The following is a 21,138-nucleotide window of genomic DNA, read 5'->3' as shown; positions in this document are numbered from 1 at the left end:
TCATCTACATCCTATAAAGGAAGAAACAAAAATCACTGTCCTTTGTGAACAGAAAAATACACAGGCTTTTTCCATTTTGAGATTTATTTCCCTACTAGAGGGTAACTTGTTGCTGCATAAGGGTCTCAGATACTTTCACTGAATGCTTTCAGTTGTTCTTCTGTAAATGTGTCTGAAATAATCAATTCAGCTTCATATTCAGGCAGCAGGCATAATAAACATATCAGCATATTATTTCAAATAAAGACATGTTCAAAGTGAAAGTTAACAGCATGGATGAGCTCCCAGGACCAGCAACAAGCACAGAACTATGAAATTTGGAATATCCAAATTTAAGGACATTAATCTGGTCCCTCTCTTCCTACACAATAGCCAACAGTAGCATCTCTAATGGAAAACCTTTTTTCTACGTGTTGTATAGCCAGAAAAACAGCAACAACAAAACCAAAACTCCCTGAGAGCAGACCCTGAAGAAAGAAAAAAATTCATTCCGGGGAGTTGAAGTGATGTGCAATATATTGCCTTTCATCAACTATAATTAATTGAAAATAGTATGAAAACTTCCCTAATGTCAGCATGTATAATTGTTAACAATTGCTATTAGAAGATGAAAAGAAATGCTGTGTCAGGCTGTAATATCCCAAGAGTTCATGTGTATCATCTGCATATATAATGTGAACTCACTGTGCCAGACCTTTTCAGCTCTGCAAAAGTACTACTGGGCTAAAAATAACTCCGGCTCATAAAAAGTTCGATGTTTTGGTGTAGATATGACAGCAGTACAAAATTGCTACTCAGCTCCAGATTGCCTCAGCAAAAATGACAAATGTGTTCAGATAAACTGTGGAGACCAACAAACAACCACCCTCAAAAGCTGTGTTGCGCTTTCAGACAAAAAAAATTCAGGTTAAAACTTGGTTCTTCCTGCTTCTGTCCCGCAGCTGTCCGTCAAAACCAGCTTTCTCCCTGCGGTCTATCAAATATTTCCCTCACAAATCAATTTTACACATGATCAGCCCATACCCCTACTGAGCTGAACCTCCCCGTTAATTAAGTGAAGAAATTACCATATATATTATATTAATGCAAACATCATTCAGCTAGTAATTCACGGCTGATCTGGATAATGGAAAGGTTGAACACCCATTAACCCAAGCCAACAAAATGGGTTGGCTGAGAAATTCTAGCAGGTCTCATGTGACTCTTCCCTCTAACTGCAGCTCTGCGGTATCTGCTATTGTAATAATTAAAATCCTCCCGGTAGATCAATACTGGAATCTCTTTATGGGAAGTGCCCTGATGGAAATGTCTCAAGGAAGCTGGGGCTGTGGAACTCTGAAAAATTCATTTTTTTTATCTGACAATTATCACCACACTGCAGACTAATTCAGCAGTGCACCCCTCTCACTCTGCTTTGAATGCACTGGAGATTGACATCTAAAAAACCCTAACATCTCATTTTAACAAATAAAGGCACTATTTCCACATACAGTTTGGAATTATCAGCAATCATGAAACCAGACAAAAAATTAATATACATTAAGCACTTCATCTTCTGATGGCTTCCTCTGAGTCTCAGCTATCGCAGCCTTCTCCTCATTTCCTCTCTTTGTATCTTCCTGTATTGATCTCTGCCTTTTCATCTCTTGAAAAAAGGGAAAAGACATGTAAAATTATTATAAAGCTTGATATTTATGTATTGAAATGTGGACTTACATTATCGGGTTTTCATATATTTATTGTTAAATATTATTAAATCATAAGATGGGAAAACAGGTTTTATATTTTCTCCTACCTGGTCTGCTCTCCACGTATTGACTGAAAGACTGGAGCTGAGTTTTCCTGACGGTCGAGTCCTTGCTGAACACAACGGGATTTCTAAACCGTTCTGCTGCTTTTTGTGATCGCTCAGCACGATGTTCCTCTGTTCCATTCTGCTGGGAAAAAACCAGACACACAACAGTTTCTTTTGTTTACAAGCGGGAAGACATTAATTTGAAAGTTACGTTTTTGTGAGGGGACAGGACGCAGCTTTGACAAAGTGGATTTCACAACTCGGGCCGTGGTTTACATTGGATGGAAGTCTCAGATGCAGGGAAAAAAAGTAGAAGAGCGATTAACTTTTCCCTTTTTTTTTTTTTTTTTGTTCAATATGTGGTGGCAACAACTGGCTTTCTGCTCTGTGGGCACCCTCCTGCAGAACTCTCTACTTCTTTACCGAGCAGACCTCTTCATTGTGACCAGCATTTGCCAGCGATGCTCATTTTAAACAAAAACTCGCTCCTTTGCACCTTTGCTGTGCCAGCTCTGTGTGTGCTGCTGCCAAGTCGCGGCGTCTCTGCCCCTGAACACGATCTGTATCATTTTAAAGCGTGTTGCCTTTAGCCTCTCTCCCTGCCCAGTACAGAAATCTGTTGTTTTCTGTAGTCCCATAGACTTGTATGACAAGAAGAACTAGTTTCTAATTTTATGCCCATTGAGATAAACCACTAATGCTGGATGAAGTCTAAAAGGTAGGATTATAATGCTACCCCACTGAACTGCATTTCATCAGCTATAACTTTCCAAAGCCAGATTTGTAAGTAAGCCCTTTACAGCTAAGGAAACTACAATTATCTTTTCCAGGGCTTCCTATGTTAATACTGGTAACAAATTCAAATGATTCTATCAACACAAAATATCCCAGAAGACTGAACCACTGTGGTGTGTGGAAGCTGCAGATACCGAGGTGCTGTGTACCAAACAAATATTTCATTTTATACCTAATCTTTTATTATTTTTATTAAGTGTTTTGAAAGTAAATAGGGAAAGGCTAAGATGCATGACTAATAGCTAAGCCTGCTGAATGCTGAAACTGGTTATCAAAAGCTACCAAGACTTTGCCCTTCCTCTGCATTGAGACAATCGGTAATGAGGGAGTTCTCCAACGGCCTATTCTCTCGCCTCAAGGAGGCCGGGGATACACAATCCCCAAGGGAAGGTAACAGTTTATCCTTTTCCACAAACACAGAATGCCTCATTTAGAAACCTGTAAACTGCATTTTATTAAAAAACAAATCCACCTCAATGCCAAGAGCTCCATGAGAACAGATGGACACCATATATTCCTTATAACGCCGCCTTTCAACTCTTCCTTAGAAAAGACGCACGCAGAGATAAACTGTTAAGTTGCACCTTTTTGTAGGAGAACCTTAAAAAAAATCAACAGCTTCACAAATGCTTTTTGTAGAGAAATACAATTTTTTGTCAGGTTAGATGATACCAAATTACCCTAAGAGGCAGCCTGTGTGTCATTTCACAGAATCAAGGCTTAAACAAGTAATGCTTATACCTCTAGATGACTTTTCAGCTGCACTAGTCAGGTGGTTGTAAGATTTTGGTTAAATAAAAGGTGGCTTCTTGTTATTAGTATAATAACCATCTGACAGCCTAAACTAGAGTCTTTACCAAAATAAACAAACATGGCTAATTTTTTAGGCCTGGCAACATGCTAAAATATCAGTGTGATTAGCTAGTAAATCCCATTTTAAGAAACCTTTTTATGACTGGGGACTTCTGCCACTTTACAAATGTATTCCTCTAAGCCCACTAATTCAGTTAGCCTTTTCAATCCATTGTATTATTCTTGGGCCAGCTTCATTTTGCATTAAATCCACTGCAGAAAGCTAAATTGAACGCAAAAATCAGACTTGATCCAGGCTTCCTTTTGTTCAAAGATAGAGACTGAAAGTCCTCTGCTGCTGCCACACACTTTCATCACCAATTTATAGGAACCGACAGTGTAAGGGAAAAGCAATGAAAGTCATTGTTTTGGGACTTCAAAGCATCTCTGTATCTGGGGAAGGAAATCCTTTCAGTCAGCAGTGCTCTCCCCACAGACTGCAGGTGGGTGAAAAGTTATACCCAACTGGAAGTGCCCCAGAGCCATAGGGATATTAATGACATACAGGGACTATTTTTAAAAAATAGAATAGTGAGAACAAAAGGGGTCTAATTAAGAAAATGAAATGGAAAAATGATTGGTGGGCACTTTATGCTGAAGTGGTGAACATTAAGAATAGGCAAAGTGCCCATATACACCACATACTCGTGTCTATTTTTCTCAGAAGCGCTCATCGAGCACCCAAAGTATGTAAGCCTTTAAAGTGTACCACAGCTTAATTTTAATGTAGGAAAAACAGAGGACCAGGACTGGGAGGGAAGCAAATCTCTGAGAGTCCAACCCCACTCCCATTCAGGTCAGGTAGCCCAGCTGCTGATTGCACCAGCAGCAGGATGGAGCCCGTGCTGTATTTCTGATATCAGTAACAACCTGAGCAGCAGAATTGAGAGAGCTTCTTATAGTTGTTAGTGTTCTGCCAATGACAAGTATCAAGATTAAGGAAAAAAAAATAAAAAAAAGAAAATGTGTTGATCAATCAACAGGAAAAAACCCCGTGCATTGCATACCTAACTGCTCTGCCATGAAGATTTTCTGTGTTTCTGACTCTGAAAGATTTGGTAAGAAATTATTTTCCTCCTCACAAAATACAAACCCTCGATCATAACACACAGGTACCAAAACAAAAGCATTAAGCAAAACTTACCTTAATGTCTTGCTCTGAGCTATCTGTTACAGTTTTCTGAGCAGCACTGGAGAGTGAATTTGCCACCTGTGGCTGAGCTTCTAGGAGCTTCTTCAGCTTCAAATCCACCAACTTACTGTTTTGTTCTGCTAAATATGCAAATACCACATACAACAGAGTGAGATGCATTTCAATGCAGACTCGCTACAACAATGTAGCAACTTAAAAGGTAGATTTAATTCACTTTGCTATCATTTTGAACTTAAAAAAAAATAGAAGGAATTGTTTTTGTGATTGGGATTGGTGCAAGTTTGTGTAACATAAATAGATTTTTTTTTTAGGGAAACATACATGACACTTAGCTGAACAAGTAAACACGCTTGCAGACAGCAGATGAAAAACACAGAAAGTAGATAATGCTTAAAGTTACTCCCAATGGGTACATACCTATACTTTGGTGTAAAAACATGCTTAAAAAGCCATTTATTTAAAGATGAAAATTTATCATATAATTTATATACTGATAACTCCTCAAGTTTATTAACTACTAGTTCATCCTTCTCGGCACAGCTTCTCATAAAATTTCAGTATCAAAAAAGACTACTTTCTGGTAATAATTTACTATGATTCATAGAATATGTTGAAACTAGGAGTCATAAAATGCTTCAGAACTGCATCAAAGGGACAGACTCAAAGTCTGCTGAAGTCCTCAAATTTTTTAATCAATTTTAGCAACTTGGAGCAGAGCCCAAATAAATAGCAGTTGAGAACTTTACCTCCCACTGATACTCATTCTGTATGTCAATGTTGGCTGTGTGAATTTGTAACGCACCTACACATGGAGTTACCTACACACACACACGTAAGGAGGAGGAAGGTGCTAATAGCAAGCTGCAGCACAGACTGTGGAGCTGCCCCTGGCCAGGGAAGCAGAGGAACACTGGCACAGAAGCCCCCAGACACACACTCTACATGCAGCCCCACGGGAGGAATCACCCCTGCACTGGAGCCAGCAGAACATCTGCACATGGGATGCACTTACACCTGGGCCTTGGGTCACAGGCAGAGGAAGGAGCAGTTCTGTGTTTTCCCACGGGCACAACCTGAGTTTTTCACTGCAGGGTGGTGACTTCTAGCTGGTGTGGAAAGTGGAGTCATGACTGTTTAGCCACACAGCTCCTTCCAAGGTTTGGGGCACTCCAATGCACATTAGCCAAAACACTTTTGGCATGTGGGCAGTCAAATGGTGCCTGTCTCCAGCAGCAATGGGCTGGGCTGGATTATGAAAAAGGATAGTTTCCCTTTCCTCTGGCACACCCAGTCAGGGTGTCCTTAATTGAGGCTCACATGTAAGTACATGCACGTTCTTGTGGGTTTATACATAAACACCATGTAATAACCATGATATAAGAGGTTCACAACACGTAGAAACACTGACAAATACAGACAGAAGTGGTACTTAAAACCAAGAAGGAGTAAAAACAAGTTTCCTCTTCTTGAGAGAGATAAGTGGGGCTAAGATTCAGCAGGGGACTAATTAAGATGGCCAAAATGATCCCAAATCTGAGATGTCACTTAACAGTTGTACTTTTAGGTGTTTCCAGGAGATTCAGCCTACACTTGGTATGACTGGCAGATTTAAACCAAAATTCATGTAGTGTAATTTCTACCACAACACAAGACTGCTTTCTGTATTACTGCCCATCTTCTCTCTTAGTTGTCTGTACCCCTGACTACTGTGCAGACTGAACTGCAAAATCATGTCCCAGGTCTTTTCCAGGATGTCTCCCCATGGTGAACATGGAGAACTGGGCAGTGGGTTTGTATCCCTGAAAAGGTACCTCTCAGCAAAAAAGGCCCACAGAAATAAATGTTGGTAGGTCACTGGGCAATGAGACAGGAATATTCACTTATTCAGCTTCTCTTCCTTCTAAAATTAACCAGTTTTTATTGGAAAATTATTTGTCAGGATTCTGATTTAAGTAAGCGAAATTCAAGTGCTGGAAACAGCAAATATATTTTCTTATGTGTCTGGAAATACTCAAACAGAAAAAAATAAAGGACATTACTCAAATCCTTTGCATGCTATCAAGACTACAAAGTGCTATATACACACCACCGTTGGTTTAATTTACAAAGAATAAAAAACTAAATATGGCTCTGATTTAACATATTATGGACTACACATTTGGGCCTAGCTGGCATGGGTAGAATCAAGACAGAGGATGCTGAAGATATTTTCTCTTGTACTGCCTGCTTCAAGACACAGTCCTGTGCTGGCCAAGTTACTCCAGGCCTGAGCTAACTGCAGGATTCCAACGCATTCAGCACCACATTTAACATCCAAATTCCAGCTGGGCTTTTTTTTTGAAAGGGGGGAGTAACACTCCTGTGACTTCATGTGTTTATAAAACACCTGTTATTTGAACATTCTTAAGTAAGCAGGACTGCTTCTGCTCATATTTATACCTCCATGCCCCCCACTGGGGCAACAAGGTGTAAACACAAGAACTGGTCCTTGGAAGGCACCAGAGAGACACCAAGTCTATATGAACACAGAAAGACACATTTTCTCCTCTTCCCTGAGCAGATGGACCAGGATGGCAGTGCAGAGTGGCAGCTGTAGTCACCCACACACTTGCTCATCCCTCTGCCCACGTGGCACAGCCCAAGCAGGGTGCTTTCAGGTGGCTCTGCCTTACCAGTGTGGCCTAGGGCCCCTTCCCCATCAAAAGAGCCAGAGACATTTAAATCTGACATTGTTGGAAATAATGATTTCGTTGATTTTAAACTTCAACTAAACATGAATGCAGGATATTAAACATTAGGGTTTAAGAGACCTGAAAAGGCACATGGGAATAAAGCTGACAGAGAGACAAGCAGCACATCAGTATTTATATGATGATGGAGTGTTAGTCATGCAAAATACACAAAATAGCCATTATTTAAATTACCCGTTGAATCAAGGTCATTTTCTAGGTTAGTAAGTTCATCTCCACCTCCAGTAACAGAGCATTCAGGAGCCTCCTCATTAGTATCTATCTCAATATTATCATCATCCTCATCCTCATCTGTAGGAACACAGCATTAAGGTTAGTATTTCCATATGTACATGCAACACATCACTCAAAAAAAATGAATGCTTTAGGGAACAAGCTGAGTTATGATTAAAATGCAAATAATTAAATAAGTCTGGAAGGAGACTCCAGTCTGTCCACTTCTGGATGTATCTTTAAACTGAGGCAATTCATTAAACATATGGGGGTCTCTGCTGGAAACTCCTGCTCCAATACAGGCAGGGCCTGGCCTCAGCAGTGGCTGTTCCCTGTGCTGAACCTCTGGGTAACTTGAGTCAAAATGGTTTCCCCCAGTTCCCATATTCCAGAATGGATGCCAAAGCTGCCATGTGGCAGGTTCAGATGGGTCTAAGCAGCAGAAGGACCTGGAGCTCCTGTCTCCTCAGAAAGGCTCCAGGTACTGAGTTCCCAGCTTGGTGAGACTTGCTACTCCTCACCTTGTACATCCCATAGCAGTGATCACTGTACCTTGCCTAGGTTTTGAAGTCTCCTCCTGTACTAGGAGGAATGCTGGAATCTTGAACATCACGCTGAGTAAGCAACTATGTCAGGTGCAGTGAGAGCACACTCATGAATTGCTGCTTTCCCAAAACCCCAGGATGGGTCAGGCTGGCAGGGACCACTGTGGGACATCTGCTCCAACCTCCCTGCTCCAGCAGGGCCATCCCAGAGCACAGGGCACAGGATGGTGCCCAGGTGGTTCTTGGCTATCCCCAGGGAGGGAGACTCCACAGCCTCTGGGCAATCTGTCCCAGTGCTCGGGCACTGCACAGGGAAGCTCTTCCTCATGTTCAGGTGGAACTTCCTGAGCCTCAGTTCCTGCCCCATTGTCCCACTGCCTCTGGACAGAGCTGGTCCATGCTCTGGCCCCTCCCTGCAGGCACTGGCAGACATGGATGAGGTTCCTCTCAGTGTCTCTTCTCCAGCTGAGCAGGCCCAGCTCCCCCAGCCTCTCCTCAGAGCTGAGGTGCTCCAGTCCCTTCCCCATCTCTGTCCCCTCTGCTGGACCCTCTCCAGGAGCTCCAGGTCTCTCTTGTCCTGAGGATGCCAGAACTGGGGCCAGCACTCCAGACTGGCCTCCCCAGGGCTGAGCAGAGGGGCAGGATCACCTCCCTGCCCTGCTGGCACTGCAGCTCCTGGTGCAGCCCAGGGTCCCCTTGGCCTCTTGTGCCCAGGGCAGGGCTGGCCCATGGGCAGCTCCTTGTCCAGCAGCACCCCCAGGTCCCTCTGTGCAGAGCTGCTGCCCAGCAGGGCACCCCAGCCTGTGCTGGTGCCTGGGGCTGTTCCTGCCCAGCTGCAGGACCCTGCCCTTGCCCTGTTCAGTTCCAGGAGGTTCTTCCCTGCCCATCTCTCCAGGCTGCCCAGGTCCCTCTGAGGGGCTCAGAGCCCTCTGGGGTATCAGCCACTGCTCCCAGCTTCCTGCACCAGTCAACTTGCTGAGCAGACATCTGCCCCTTCATCCAAGTCATTGATGAATAAGTTAAAAGTGCTTTACTGCACTACTTTTCATCAGCATTGTTTGTAAGCTACACACATTTTAAATAAAATAATAATTGTACTTATATTTTTATGGAATCTTTTTACCAAGTTTCTCAGAGCAGCTTATGAATATAACTCATAAATGAGCCCCATAATGTTTTATGAAGTAGGTGATTATTATAATTACAGTTATGATGATGATGTAGGTAAATTATGGCACAGAAAGAGTAAGTAACCTGAAGAAGATCAAATAGCAAGTTCTGAACTGTGAAGCAGATCCCAGAAAAAATCCTGACTCACATTTTCAATACAAATATATAATGAAATTCAAGTCCATAAAAGCTAGATTAGTACTTTCAAAGTAAGTAGATACATTATATTTACTCACTTTTAGATCTCATATCAAATGGTATCTACACTTGTTCAGACTTCCACTAACATTTTTTTCCTATGTATATGCATATGTGTAAAAATGATAAAAAGGAGGAGGAGGCTAAAGTGCAACTGAAGAAACAAAACAGTAACTAAAGGAACTTTAAAATATCTAAGACAGGACAAAAAAATTATAAATTATAAATACAGGACATGGGTATATTCAAGAATCATATAAACAAAAAGGATCCTAAATATAGTACCATGATGCCATAATTCTGAATCCCAGAGGTTTGGACCAGGATTGGTGCTGATCACTCATGGCTTGGAAACACACTCAACCTCATTCCCAGCCCTGAAGCTTGCACTTTAGGCCCACACTGAAGGTCATACAACTGCATCTTTATTCCCTTATCTCTATAGCACCTATAATTCCCATTTTAGGAGCCTGTTGATTTTTCTACGTCTACTACTTTTTTCTAACCAGCTACTCCCTCAATTGCCCTGTAACTAATCAACACCTTTCACAGACCTCTGCTGATATAGGGCAAGGCTCTTGCTGCCACAGACAGGAGCAAAGAGGTTCCCACTCCAGTGTCCCACTTATCCACCATCAGTTGTGGGTGTGATGGAGCAGCAGCCTGTGAAGTAGGACCCCTGTGCTTCAGCTGAGCACCATGACTTCCCTGGGCTCCCCTCCATGTGTTCTCCCTGGGCTCTAGAAGGCTCAGCTTTCTTCCAAGCTGCCCCAGATTGAGCCAGAGTGATTGAGAAGAACATCTCCTTGCAGCCAAGCCAAGATCTGTGACCAGACCTGTGACCTGACAGATTGTGCTTCAGGTGTGGGCAGAAACACTCCCAACTCTCTGAGACACCCCCTCTGTTTCCACTTAGACTCACACAGGTGATCCTGGGATCTGGACTCCTGCTGTTTCAGGAAGGGCAGAGATAAGTGAACAAAGTAGAATAGCACAGCATGATCTTCATGAAGCGGAAAAAAGGACAAAAAGTAAAGGGATAAAAAGCAAAACTGAAGAAAAACCAGAGAATGGTAAAGCAACAACAGCAGCAATTTTGATGGTTTTGATGGTTTTGAATTTCCTTCAAAGCTGCTCTACTGTTTCTGATGAGAAGCTGGACTTTGCACACCACTATAAATACTTCATGATGGTGTTGGAGAAATTCAGTGGCACTCAGGCCAAGGTACTCTCAGACACATCCTGGAGTTCACAGGGGCACACTGAAAGCCTGACTGGGCTACTGTGGAAGAGGCAGAAGGGAAGAAAAAGAGACTGTAATGGGAAACCAGATCCACCTGGGACCTGGAAGCAGGCAATGACTTTTGGAATCACCCAAAGGAGTCAGCTCACAAGGTCAGCTCACAGCTACCAGTCACCCCACCGCATGCCAGATGTGTCAAAACAATCTAAACAAGATGACAGGGTTTAAGACTCCTGCATACTAAGGGAATGCTTATATTAGATTATTTGATTTTCTTTAATTTAATATAGCAAGATGAGATCAGAGGCACTGCCTTTGACACCACCATTTTAGGAAACAAAAGAGATGGCAATGTGGAAGACACCAGTTTGTGGTATCAGATAATGACCTGACCTAGTATTTAATTTAAAGTTGGCAGACTTTGACTGAATATGATTATCAGGACATTTACACTTTATTTTTAAAAAAATCAATTAAGAGCAGTAATTTGAAGTCATTTCAGAATTTTTCAAGTATCTTTAAAAATCTAGATTCCTTGATTTAAATTACTCTAGGGTTTTTTTCCAGTTCAATGTTCTTCCAGTGTATTAAAAGGGAAATGTGTTTAGGCAGCATGTTACAACAAGATTTTGCAATTATAAATGATAAAAGGAACAACATGACGAAGAGATAACAGATATCTTTGATGAAAAGAACAAATTGCTAGTGTGAAAAACTTAAAGCACTTGGTCTAGAACCAGGGCAGATATTTAGAAAATGACTGAAGGACTGAAGTACTGTTTCCCTGGAAAGTATGTTAATTTGAATCCCAGAAAAAGAGTACAGCTTTACTATGTCATGAAGGAATGAACAAAATAAAAGATAAAGGATTGAGTCAACAACTTAAAAGCACTGACCATCTCCTGCACAGCATGGATTGCAGTCTGGACTGGAGGAGGGAAATAAGTATCTTTTGGAACCATGTGGAAATGCCAGAATATTGGTGGAAAGGGACCTAGAGACATTTTATAGCTCTTATGTCTTACTACGCAGAGTAGGGTCAGGCCTAATTTTTGGTTAAACTGATATTCTCTTGGCTTGGTTTAAGCTTGTCCACATGTGAAGGATTTGCAGCTGACTGCACCAATTTCTAGATTAAATGAAAAATGAGTAATTTTCATAGTGAAGCAAAAGCATTAATGGGGGCTGGATCACATTACTGGGAGAAACTACACAAACAGCACTTGCTCTTCAGGGAAGGTATCTCCAGCCTTCAGCATTGTCTGTGGGAAATCCCTCAGGCCTGTGGATGTTGAGATATTTAATTTATTTACTTCCAGGTACAGAGTTCTCTTTAAGGCTACAGGATGTGACAGGAGCCTGTGCACAGTAATAAAGGCAGGGAATGGAAGAAATGCAGAGTTGAAATACTGGTTCTGTGTACAAGAAATCTGATGTCAGGACAAGAAAATACAGCAGTAACTGTCGACAGATAGAAACACTGCCTGCTAAAAATATTAAGGACCTAACACTCGTTGCATGAGCTGGAGACTAAGCATGATGAGTAAGGCTGTGCCACCACATACACTCCCTGAAGATCACTGCCTCAGAAGTGAGATCTTGAACATGCCCTGTCCTCACCACCCCCAGCTCCAAGCCACTTCCTCACACCGACGCCAGCTCAAATAAAGGATGGAGATGTGCCAGAGAGTAAAGAAAACACACCACCAAATCCCAGAAGAGCAGACGGGTGTTCCACTGCTCAGGGACAATTCCTAGATAATATGTCAATTCTGTTGTCCCAGTGCTGCTAGGAAAAGGGGGGATATTTGGATCTCTATCTCGATACTGTCCCTGGATCCATCTCAAGGCATCCGCTTATCGGCCCGAAGCTAATAGGACATCTAATAAATTTGAAGCTGCCATCCCAAACCCTCTGGCAGTTGGCAGGAAGAAGTATTTTCTGTCTCACATGCCAAATAACCTATGAAAAAGACTGGATTTCATAGCTAGGGATACTGCTTATCCAGGAAAGTTTCAACTTGCCATAGCCATTTGAGTTTCTCAGACCTTGGTTAAATAAACCCTTTTAACAAAGAATATTTCACCAGTGCCAAAGCGTGAAATTCTTAATGAGCACATAGAAACAATGGAAGAGATCACACTTTTACCTACAGTTGTAAGGAAGAAGTTAGTCTTTAAAGACTCCAGAATCCCAGAGCTGAAATGTCACTTTTTTCTGAAATAATTGAATTGAGAGTAAAATTATTTGGTAAATTCCCTTTTTGTAAATCAAAAAGTAATTGCAATCAATGCAGAAGAAGAGATTAATGATGTATAATGGACAAGAGAGCTCAGAAAACACAAGATAATAAGCTTGTCTTGGGTATTGTGTAGGGAATACAGGATTCTACACAATAAAAAATGTGAATGCAGTTAGGGGAAACATTCAAAGTACAGTAGTAATAAGGTGACTGTCTATTAAATCCTACTTTTTGGTGGAAATTGAAAGCCCAAAAAGACTAAACCCAGAAGTAATTCCAACTCATTTGTTCTGTAAAGTGTTGGTGCCATTTCACAGAACTACTGCATTTTAGAAAAATTAATTTCTTTAGGGGAGATTTGGTGTAGCACCTGAAAATACCAGTGGTGTGGTAGAATTATGTGGAAGACGTGCCATAAGGAAAACTCTTTGAGAAGGAGGAAGCAGAAGAAAATGCTATAAAATGCACACTGACATGAAAAGAGCAAAGAGGGATAAAACAAGACAGGGAATAAAACTTTAGGTCCAAGAGAAGTTCAAAAAGATTGGCCAAACTATTGCATGAATGAAAAAAATCCAAGTAGGAAGTATAAACCAATGCAAAAGTAGAAAGCTGGATAAAACCCAATAGGTAGAGCAGTGTTTGCTTTATAAATGAGTTGTCATCAATGCTGATATTGTCTGCTCTTTTAGTAACACTAAACTCTCTGGGTGCACATGCAATCTCCCCCTACAAATACAGTTTTCTTTCAATATATATGCACAGCTACCTCTCTGACTGCTTACAAACTGCATGAAGGGCAGGAAGAGAAATGGTAAAATACAGAGGAAAATATTAAGAGGATGACCACATCCCAGAAAGCAGCACACTGGGATATTTAGCAACTCTATAACTGAGTCACTGCAACAAAACAGGGTCATTGTTATGCAGCTGAGCACCCAGGATGGAACCAAAGACCTTACTTTGAGAGAAGGTATGGCAGGAACAGCTATGCACAGGCATGATGACACAGGGAGAAGGAAGTAATGAAATAATGTAGGATAGGGAATCATGAACTGTGAAGAGGGATGAGGAACACCCTGGCCTAGGTAATACCCAAGTCCTGTGTCATTTGGCTCAGCCTGTCTTACTGCCATCAAGGATATAATTTCTCTACTTGCCACAAAAGAGAGTTATGTTGGCAAGCTTGGTTTACTGGGCAAAAAGAGCAAAACTGAAGACCAGATTCAAAAGGGAGATGCAAAACTCACTGCTTCCTCTTTGGTGTTAAATGGAACAGAAGTGTAGGGCTTAGGGTGCAGTAAGACTGTATTTAAATATTGAGGCATACAAAATACATGTAGTAGAGAAGAAATAAATATTTTTGTTGAATCTACATGCATTGTCAGTATCAAGCTGGATTTTCCTTACACTTTGGCTTATGATTATGAGTTAGTTTGAGAAACACTATTTCCCTTAGAATATGTAGAAGACATTAAAAGAGCAAGAAGCCTGTACTGAAACGTGTGCTCAGCACCCATTTGAGTTTGAGTGACACTACATTACTCCAGCTCATAGCAATGGCAGGTACATGAATTTTAATGGTATTTCAAAGTCAGCTTAATAACATTATAGCAATATTACAACTCAAAACCTGTAAAAGCAAGTGGTCTGTCAAAAGACTGCCATTTAAAGTCAAAAGGTTGTTGCCCCTACCTCTCACAGACCACCTTTAAAATTCTCTTCTTTTGAACACATTTAATATGAAACAACATTTCTTAAGTATTTCAAATGCTGTTTTTCCCCAAAACTATGTCCATGTTCCTATTTAAAAATCTAAATTAAAGAGAACCAAGAACCACGAAATTCTAAGAAACTGTCAGTAACAAGAAATCTGTAAATAATGGGCCAACATGAGCTACTCGTTCACACAACATATTTTTCTTTCAATCACATGTATGCTCTTCTTTTAACTGTTGGAAATTAGGTGGCACAACGTGGATTTAGGAAACACATCTACGGCCAGGTCTTTTGAGACATTTACCTGATGAACAGCAGCGTTTTGAAGTGCGTATAAAAGTGACACCCAAAAAGGTCTCTGGTTTCTAGGTTACCACAGGAATAAGATACAAGGTTCCTCAGCTCACCTCCAGATGCCTTTGACCTTTCTTTCAACTTTTCTGCAGCCATTTCAGTGTAGCTGGGAAGTTCTGACATCTTCACTCCAGATCGAGCTTCTGCTATTAGCTGACGAGCTCTCTCTCTCAGCTGCCGACGCCGCTCTTCATCTTGCTGCTAAGATATATTGAACAGTTGCCAACTCAGTAATTGACAGAAATGCAATTTCATTCTCAATCTGATCATCATGATAGGAACTGGTTTACAGCATGGTGCTTGGCCCACATTATAAATAGGACGCTCGATATCAGTTGGGTGTCACACCACAATTTTTAAAGACATCCATGCGTCAGATTATTTTTTTTAAGCACTCCCCAAATTATTACTGCATTAGAAACCTGATGATTTGCAATGTAAAGCACTTATAAATTATGTTCTATAAAAACACCTTGATGAAAATTTGCAGACATTTCAGTCTCAAAGTAATCACACCCAATGAGTGATTTGAGCAAAGATTTACTGTGGTTATAAAATGGTTTTACTAAATTGAATTACTCATTTGAGTAGTATTCTGTCATAGAACTGAACTGAGAAGCCAGATATTGCTCTTGCTTCCTCCAAGCACCAAGTTGACTTCAAAGTATAAAGTGGCATCAAATCTGAGGCATGTTCTTTGACTTCAATGGATATTTTTCTTTTAAAAACCCCAAAAAACCGAATGAAAATGATTGCAAAAACAATAGATGCAGTCAGCAGAAAAGACTTTGCATCCCTTTAAAACATCCTACTAGTGAGGCTTTGGTCAATAATTAAAGGAATCATACTGGAACCATGCCAGATAGCGCTGTCTCCCTAAAGCTCATAAATTAGAATCATGATAATATTTCAGTTACATAAATAAGCAAAGTTCTGCAGCACGAAATTTTGTAAAAGACTAACCAACCATGATAAAAAAAATTCAGAAAAAGATCTGTTTAAACATATCTATAAGACTCACAATCTCCATAAGAGAAACTATTTCAGTTTTCATCATAAGCATGGGATTTTTGCTAAGTTAGGACTGTTTTTCCCCTCAATATCAGAAATGCTCAAAAAGTGCAAAGAAGTCAGTGCTTGGTTTAAATCTAACCTGCCAATAAGTTTATGTATTATTGACATAATGACCTAGATAAATCCCAGGTACAGGCTGTTGACCTGAACTAAGTGGAATATAACAAACTGCCTAATTTTGGAGAGCCATTCTGGCAACCTTCCCACCAACCCAGAAACTTGAGCATCCCACACCTGCAGAGGCTGGTGAGGGCTGTTGCTAAGTGCTATTTAGTTTAAGCAATCATTAATAAAACAAGTGCAAAATACTAATTAGGTACATTTTATCCATTTCCATGTAAATTGTTTGTTTGTAGCTATTTACTCAGCATTGTTCTCGGCACAATAGAAAAAATGCAAATGACTGAATCAGAATGCAGCCCTAATGGGACTTTCTGTTTATAACCATTAGCCCAGAGGTGTGCTGTAATTCAATCCTCCAGCAGAAAGATTTAGCCTCATTAACAGCTTGCATGGGCAGGTTACAACTCATAAAACCCTACAGTAAACAAAGTATATGGACACAGCACAATATCTCGCCTCTGAGTGACAGAGTCCCGATTCCCTATCAGATTGCCTTGATTTACTTTTCTCCTAATGTCGTCCCCTGGAAAGACAATTCTGCCTGGGCCCTGCGAGGCAGCGGGACGGCACATGGGCTTTGTTTGCTTTCTCACCCTTTAACTTCCCAGAAGGCACAGAGCAACAGTTCCATCAAAAATTTATTTGGTAAAGTACACATTAGAAAGACAACTGGAAAGCTTCCCCACCGCCCCCATGCACTATAATAGATCAATTTAATTTAATTTCTAGCCAGCCAACTGACACAGCAAACAGTTTTATTTCGACCCACAGTATTTGGTAACATTAGTTACACTGAATTTTACTTGAAATAAAACTGCTCAAATCTCTAATATTTCTAATTCCTTGGATATAGGAACTTAAATGACTTCTAAGAATGAATGTGCAAAACTAAGATTCCCACATGGTTTAACGTTTAAACAATTTAATCTACTTCAGCACATGTAATTTAAAATAGGGCCAGTTACGTGTTTGTGACAAAAATGCCCTAAACTGAGCTGGCTGATTTCTCCTTCTTTCCTCCCCTCCTCCTGAAAGAGAACTTGCATCCTGAATTATTAGCATAGTCATTAACATCCCGGGGATCTCCAAGCAAACAGAGATTATGGTGGCTTGTGTTTGTGCTGATTAAGCCAATCATCACCAGCGGATAAGGGAAAAACCAGCCTAGCTCTTGCTTAAATTCAATTCAGGTATTTGAACCCTCCGTTACTGAGCTTGGCAGAAGAAACACTGGTAAGAAGGGGCAATGAAACTGAGAGCAGAAAAAGTAGACAGAGTAAGTTTTGAGGTACAGAAAAATAGTTAAACAGCATATCAAGCTAGAATTCGGAAAGAAAAGGACTTGAGAGAGGTACAGAGGCACAAACAAAAATATTAAAAAAAACCAGCCCAGGAGATATGAAAAGAAGCACTGCACCAAGAAAGGACCAAGCGAACACACAGTGACTTATTTTTCCCTGTACAATTGAAAAGAAAACTCAGTAAAATCTTCCACCCTCTGACATGCCAGAAACATTACAGTTTTCTTTGTTATTTCCCCCCAACTATTTTGTAATGGTTTAAAGATCTGCCATGCAGATGCACAGTGAGGAAAACTTCACTATTAAGGACAAACTCTTCAAGAATAAGTAATGTAATTCCTTGTTTCCCTCCTATAAAAATGTATTGGTATGCAATTTTTATATTTCACAGTTCACTGACATCTCGGCAAGCTTTCTTCCACTGCTTCAATGGTGCTACTTTTAATTTTATCCTCCTTAGTCCTAGTAATTAAAGTGATCAGCAGTGGCATCCCAACGGCTTTGACACAGCTACAACCCCCTAGCTGACTCCGGCTTTTAAGGAAAGGGGAAGAAAAAAAAGGACGGGAGTTTCATTTCACTGGAACAAGAAAATCAAGCTTCTCCAATCCTCAACTTTATCCAATTGTTCTTTCAGCAGCCTTTGGATCTTAAGAAACAAATAAAAATGGCTGCCATTAGGGGGTCCTGTTTGTACTCGCCGCAGACGGCAGTGACTGACATTACTTTGGCCAAAAATTACGCCGTGGATTTGGGAAGGTGAATTCGAATGTGAAACACTGGCAGGGCAGTTTCCGAGATCATTACCCAGCCAGCTGAGAGCTGCCCAACTCAGGAAAATATTGAGAGTCATGGAGTCTTTCAGGACAAAAAACCCCCAAACACTCCCTTAAAAACCATCTTCTTAAATGACTAAAAATTTTGCAATCTTCTCTCAGTAAAAAGAAAAAAACCCACAAAACCTTTACTAGGGATTTTCAGTCCTCCTTTGGTAGAATTCTGGGAGGGTGCAAACTGACTTTACACCAGAATTCTGATAATGTATCATCCTCTCACTACAAAAAAAAAATACAGTCTGGTGAACTGCATTTATTTGACACTTAAAAAGTAAATTCTATACTGTGTCCATAGAGTGGGGGACAAAAGTAAAATTTAAAAAATGTAGTAAATTGCTTGTAATCCACAGCAAAACAATCAAACCAGAGTTGTATGAGAGGGAGCAATTCCTGAAGCTGTAGGTTTCAAAATGGTTCGTGGTCAGCCGTGAGTGCACAGTACATCTAAGAGAAAGAACTTGACTGCCACCTCTTTCATCATTAGACAGGAAGAACGGCTCTGTTATTAGCCATTCAGACAGAAAAAGACTTCTGTGCTTGTCCAGAGGCAAGGATTACCAAAATGTACCTATTCAGGATTACCAAAATGTACCTATTCAGTTAGAAGAGGAGAAAGAATAAAAAAAGAAATAAAAAAAATAAATAAAATTACATGAGCTTTAAAGGTTTGAGCAGGCTGGGTTATACTGTGACCTTGATCGGCTCTTGTTTGAGTAAATAGGATTTGGGATGAAACATTAAAACTGTTTAGCAGATCTTTTCAAACCATTTCAAACTTTTCTTATGTTGGTTTATAATATAACCAGACATGCTTGTAAATGGCTACACCTGCTCATTCCTCTGGGGATGGCCTGATCTCTGCCTTTGCTAACAAAGAAAGGACGGGAGAAAAAAAAAAATCAGCCTTTCTTGTTGCAAAACAGAGTGGAAAGTCAAAATCTTTCTCAAGTTTGTCCCATCTGGTCAGATTAAATCTTTGATCACCCTAGGGATCACATTTATGTTTGGTCTCTACCACTGTTTCAGAACAGCTCAAAATATACAGGTAGAGAGCAAAATATGGATTGCTAAGCAAGGAACACTCGGCACAAACAAAAGTGGCTTTGGATTTCTGTGGCTGTTCAGATTGTAGGAGGTGGTAAACAAAAACAGACATAAACATCTTGGGTATTTTCTGCCTTCTGCCTGGTCTCTACATCAGCTACCTCACTATTCATAAACTCCATGTAACTTGAAAATATTTTTTCATGAATGCACATCACAAAAAGTATCAAACTGCTTAAGTAGCTATTGGCTTAGGAGCTATGGCACCAATACACTGATGAGACAAGACAGAATGAACACAGAAGTAGCTCAAAGTCAAAACTGGAAAAATCACAAACAATATCTTAACAAAGCTGTCCCCCTTAAGAAAAAAGCTCCAAAAATTCACAATAAAATGGGATGGTGTGGCTGTAAAATGGAAAACATCTCCTTAAACCAAGGAGGCATTTTTAAAGAAATAGCCAACAATTTATTCTATTTTTATTTTTTAATTTTAAAAATAATTTTATGTTGTTCTGGAAAACATACAATTCAGTTGGTACAGTATTTCTCTGTGAAGAATGGTGGCTGTAGAAAAACAATCCACTGATAATTTAATTCCTTGTGTCATTGTGAAACTGAAAAACTCTTAGTTTACTGAATGGAAAAAAAAATATTTGAAAAAAAAGAATGGCTGACTAAGTAAGTATCACCTTGTGCTACATCCAAGGCCTCTTGCTGGTTGTCTGGCTGCTCTTTTGTAGGCAAAAAGGAGCTGAACGCTCTCTGGCTCCTTAGATCTGGTCCAACAAATGCACTGCCAGTCATGCACACGGATCCAGCTTAAAACTCAGTGTGAGCCTAAAAGAAGCTAGTCAAACTGGCACCTACTCATGCAGAAGTAGATAGATTTGTCATGACAGGCTGATTATTCAATGTAAAGAAACAGTTTAGCTTTTCTAATCTGGTACAAATACATCTTTCTCAGAGAAAAAAGTAAAAGGTCTAACAGTTCAAGTATTTATAAGTAAAGACACCAACAAAAAAAATTGTAACGTCAAAGTGAACCACAGGTATTTGTGCTGGAGCATTCTGCTAAATAGCTCCCAAGTTCTATTCAGATAAATAAGATTTAACCCATTTAACCATTTCGGAGCTGCACATCTCTGCGACTGAGGTGATCTCATCTGATTCACACTGCACTTGGCTCTACTGCAAGTTTCAGGGACAGGCTGAATACCCAATTCCAAAATCACGTTGTGTTTTCCTTCTGTCCTCGCTTGCTCACGGTGGTGCAGAGGGAACACCAGGAAACACCACCGAGAAAGCTGACCTAAACCAAAAGCAGAGACAAAGGCCTCCACTAACTTCTTCTCTGCAATTTTCCCTGCTTAGGCAAGTTTGTGCTCTCCCCCATCCAGGAAGTATAATTAAGGTCAACAATCACCTAAGGTGCTGGGATCCGTGAGCTCGTTCTGCCTGTCATTGTGACCCTCGGTGCTATTGGCATGACCCAAAAACAGGGGCTCAAGCATGCCGGCTCAGAAACACCCTAAAATAGTGCCACCCATCCAGACAGGGCAGAATCCGAGATGAACAGGCTAAAGATGGTGTTTTCTGTGCCTTTCCAGAGCTGAGTTACAGACAGAAGTTAAGAAAGCTGCTTACTCATTGTAGGAGTCAACATTCGTCGAGCTCCACTTAAGGGATTTTCTCTTGTGTAAACTTGACTTTATAGTTTAAAAAAAAAA

At 40.6% G+C, this 21,138-nt stretch overlaps 1 protein-coding gene across 2 annotated transcripts in view; it reads right to left on the bottom strand.

The window, feature by feature from the left end:
* EHBP1 (EH domain binding protein 1) overlaps window positions 1-21,138 on the bottom strand; it is a 206,711-nt gene that overhangs the window by 37,785 nt on the left and 147,788 nt on the right. Inside the window, exons 16-20 of one of the 2 annotated variants that reach the window (XM_054290233.1) lie at window positions 15,084-15,231; window positions 7,520-7,636; window positions 4,587-4,714; window positions 1,796-1,937; window positions 1,539-1,645 (exon numbers count right to left, since the gene is read on the bottom strand). In XM_054290233.1, the coding sequence (XP_054146208.1) occupies window positions 1,539-1,645; window positions 1,796-1,937; window positions 4,587-4,714; window positions 7,520-7,636; window positions 15,084-15,231 (642 nt within the window). The remainder of the gene's footprint in view (window positions 1-1,538; window positions 1,646-1,795; window positions 1,938-4,586; window positions 4,715-7,519; window positions 7,637-15,083; window positions 15,232-21,138) is intronic. The other variant, XM_054290234.1, reaches the window with a different exon arrangement.

Source organism: Melozone crissalis, unplaced genomic scaffold (genome assembly GCF_028551555.1).
Source record: "Melozone crissalis strain CALT ecotype California unplaced genomic scaffold, PUWL_Pcris_2 ptg000081l_1, whole genome shotgun sequence".
Lineage (NCBI taxonomy): Eukaryota > Metazoa > Chordata > Aves > Passeriformes > Passerellidae > Melozone > Melozone crissalis.
This window is presented reverse-complemented; position numbering and strand designations above follow the sequence as displayed.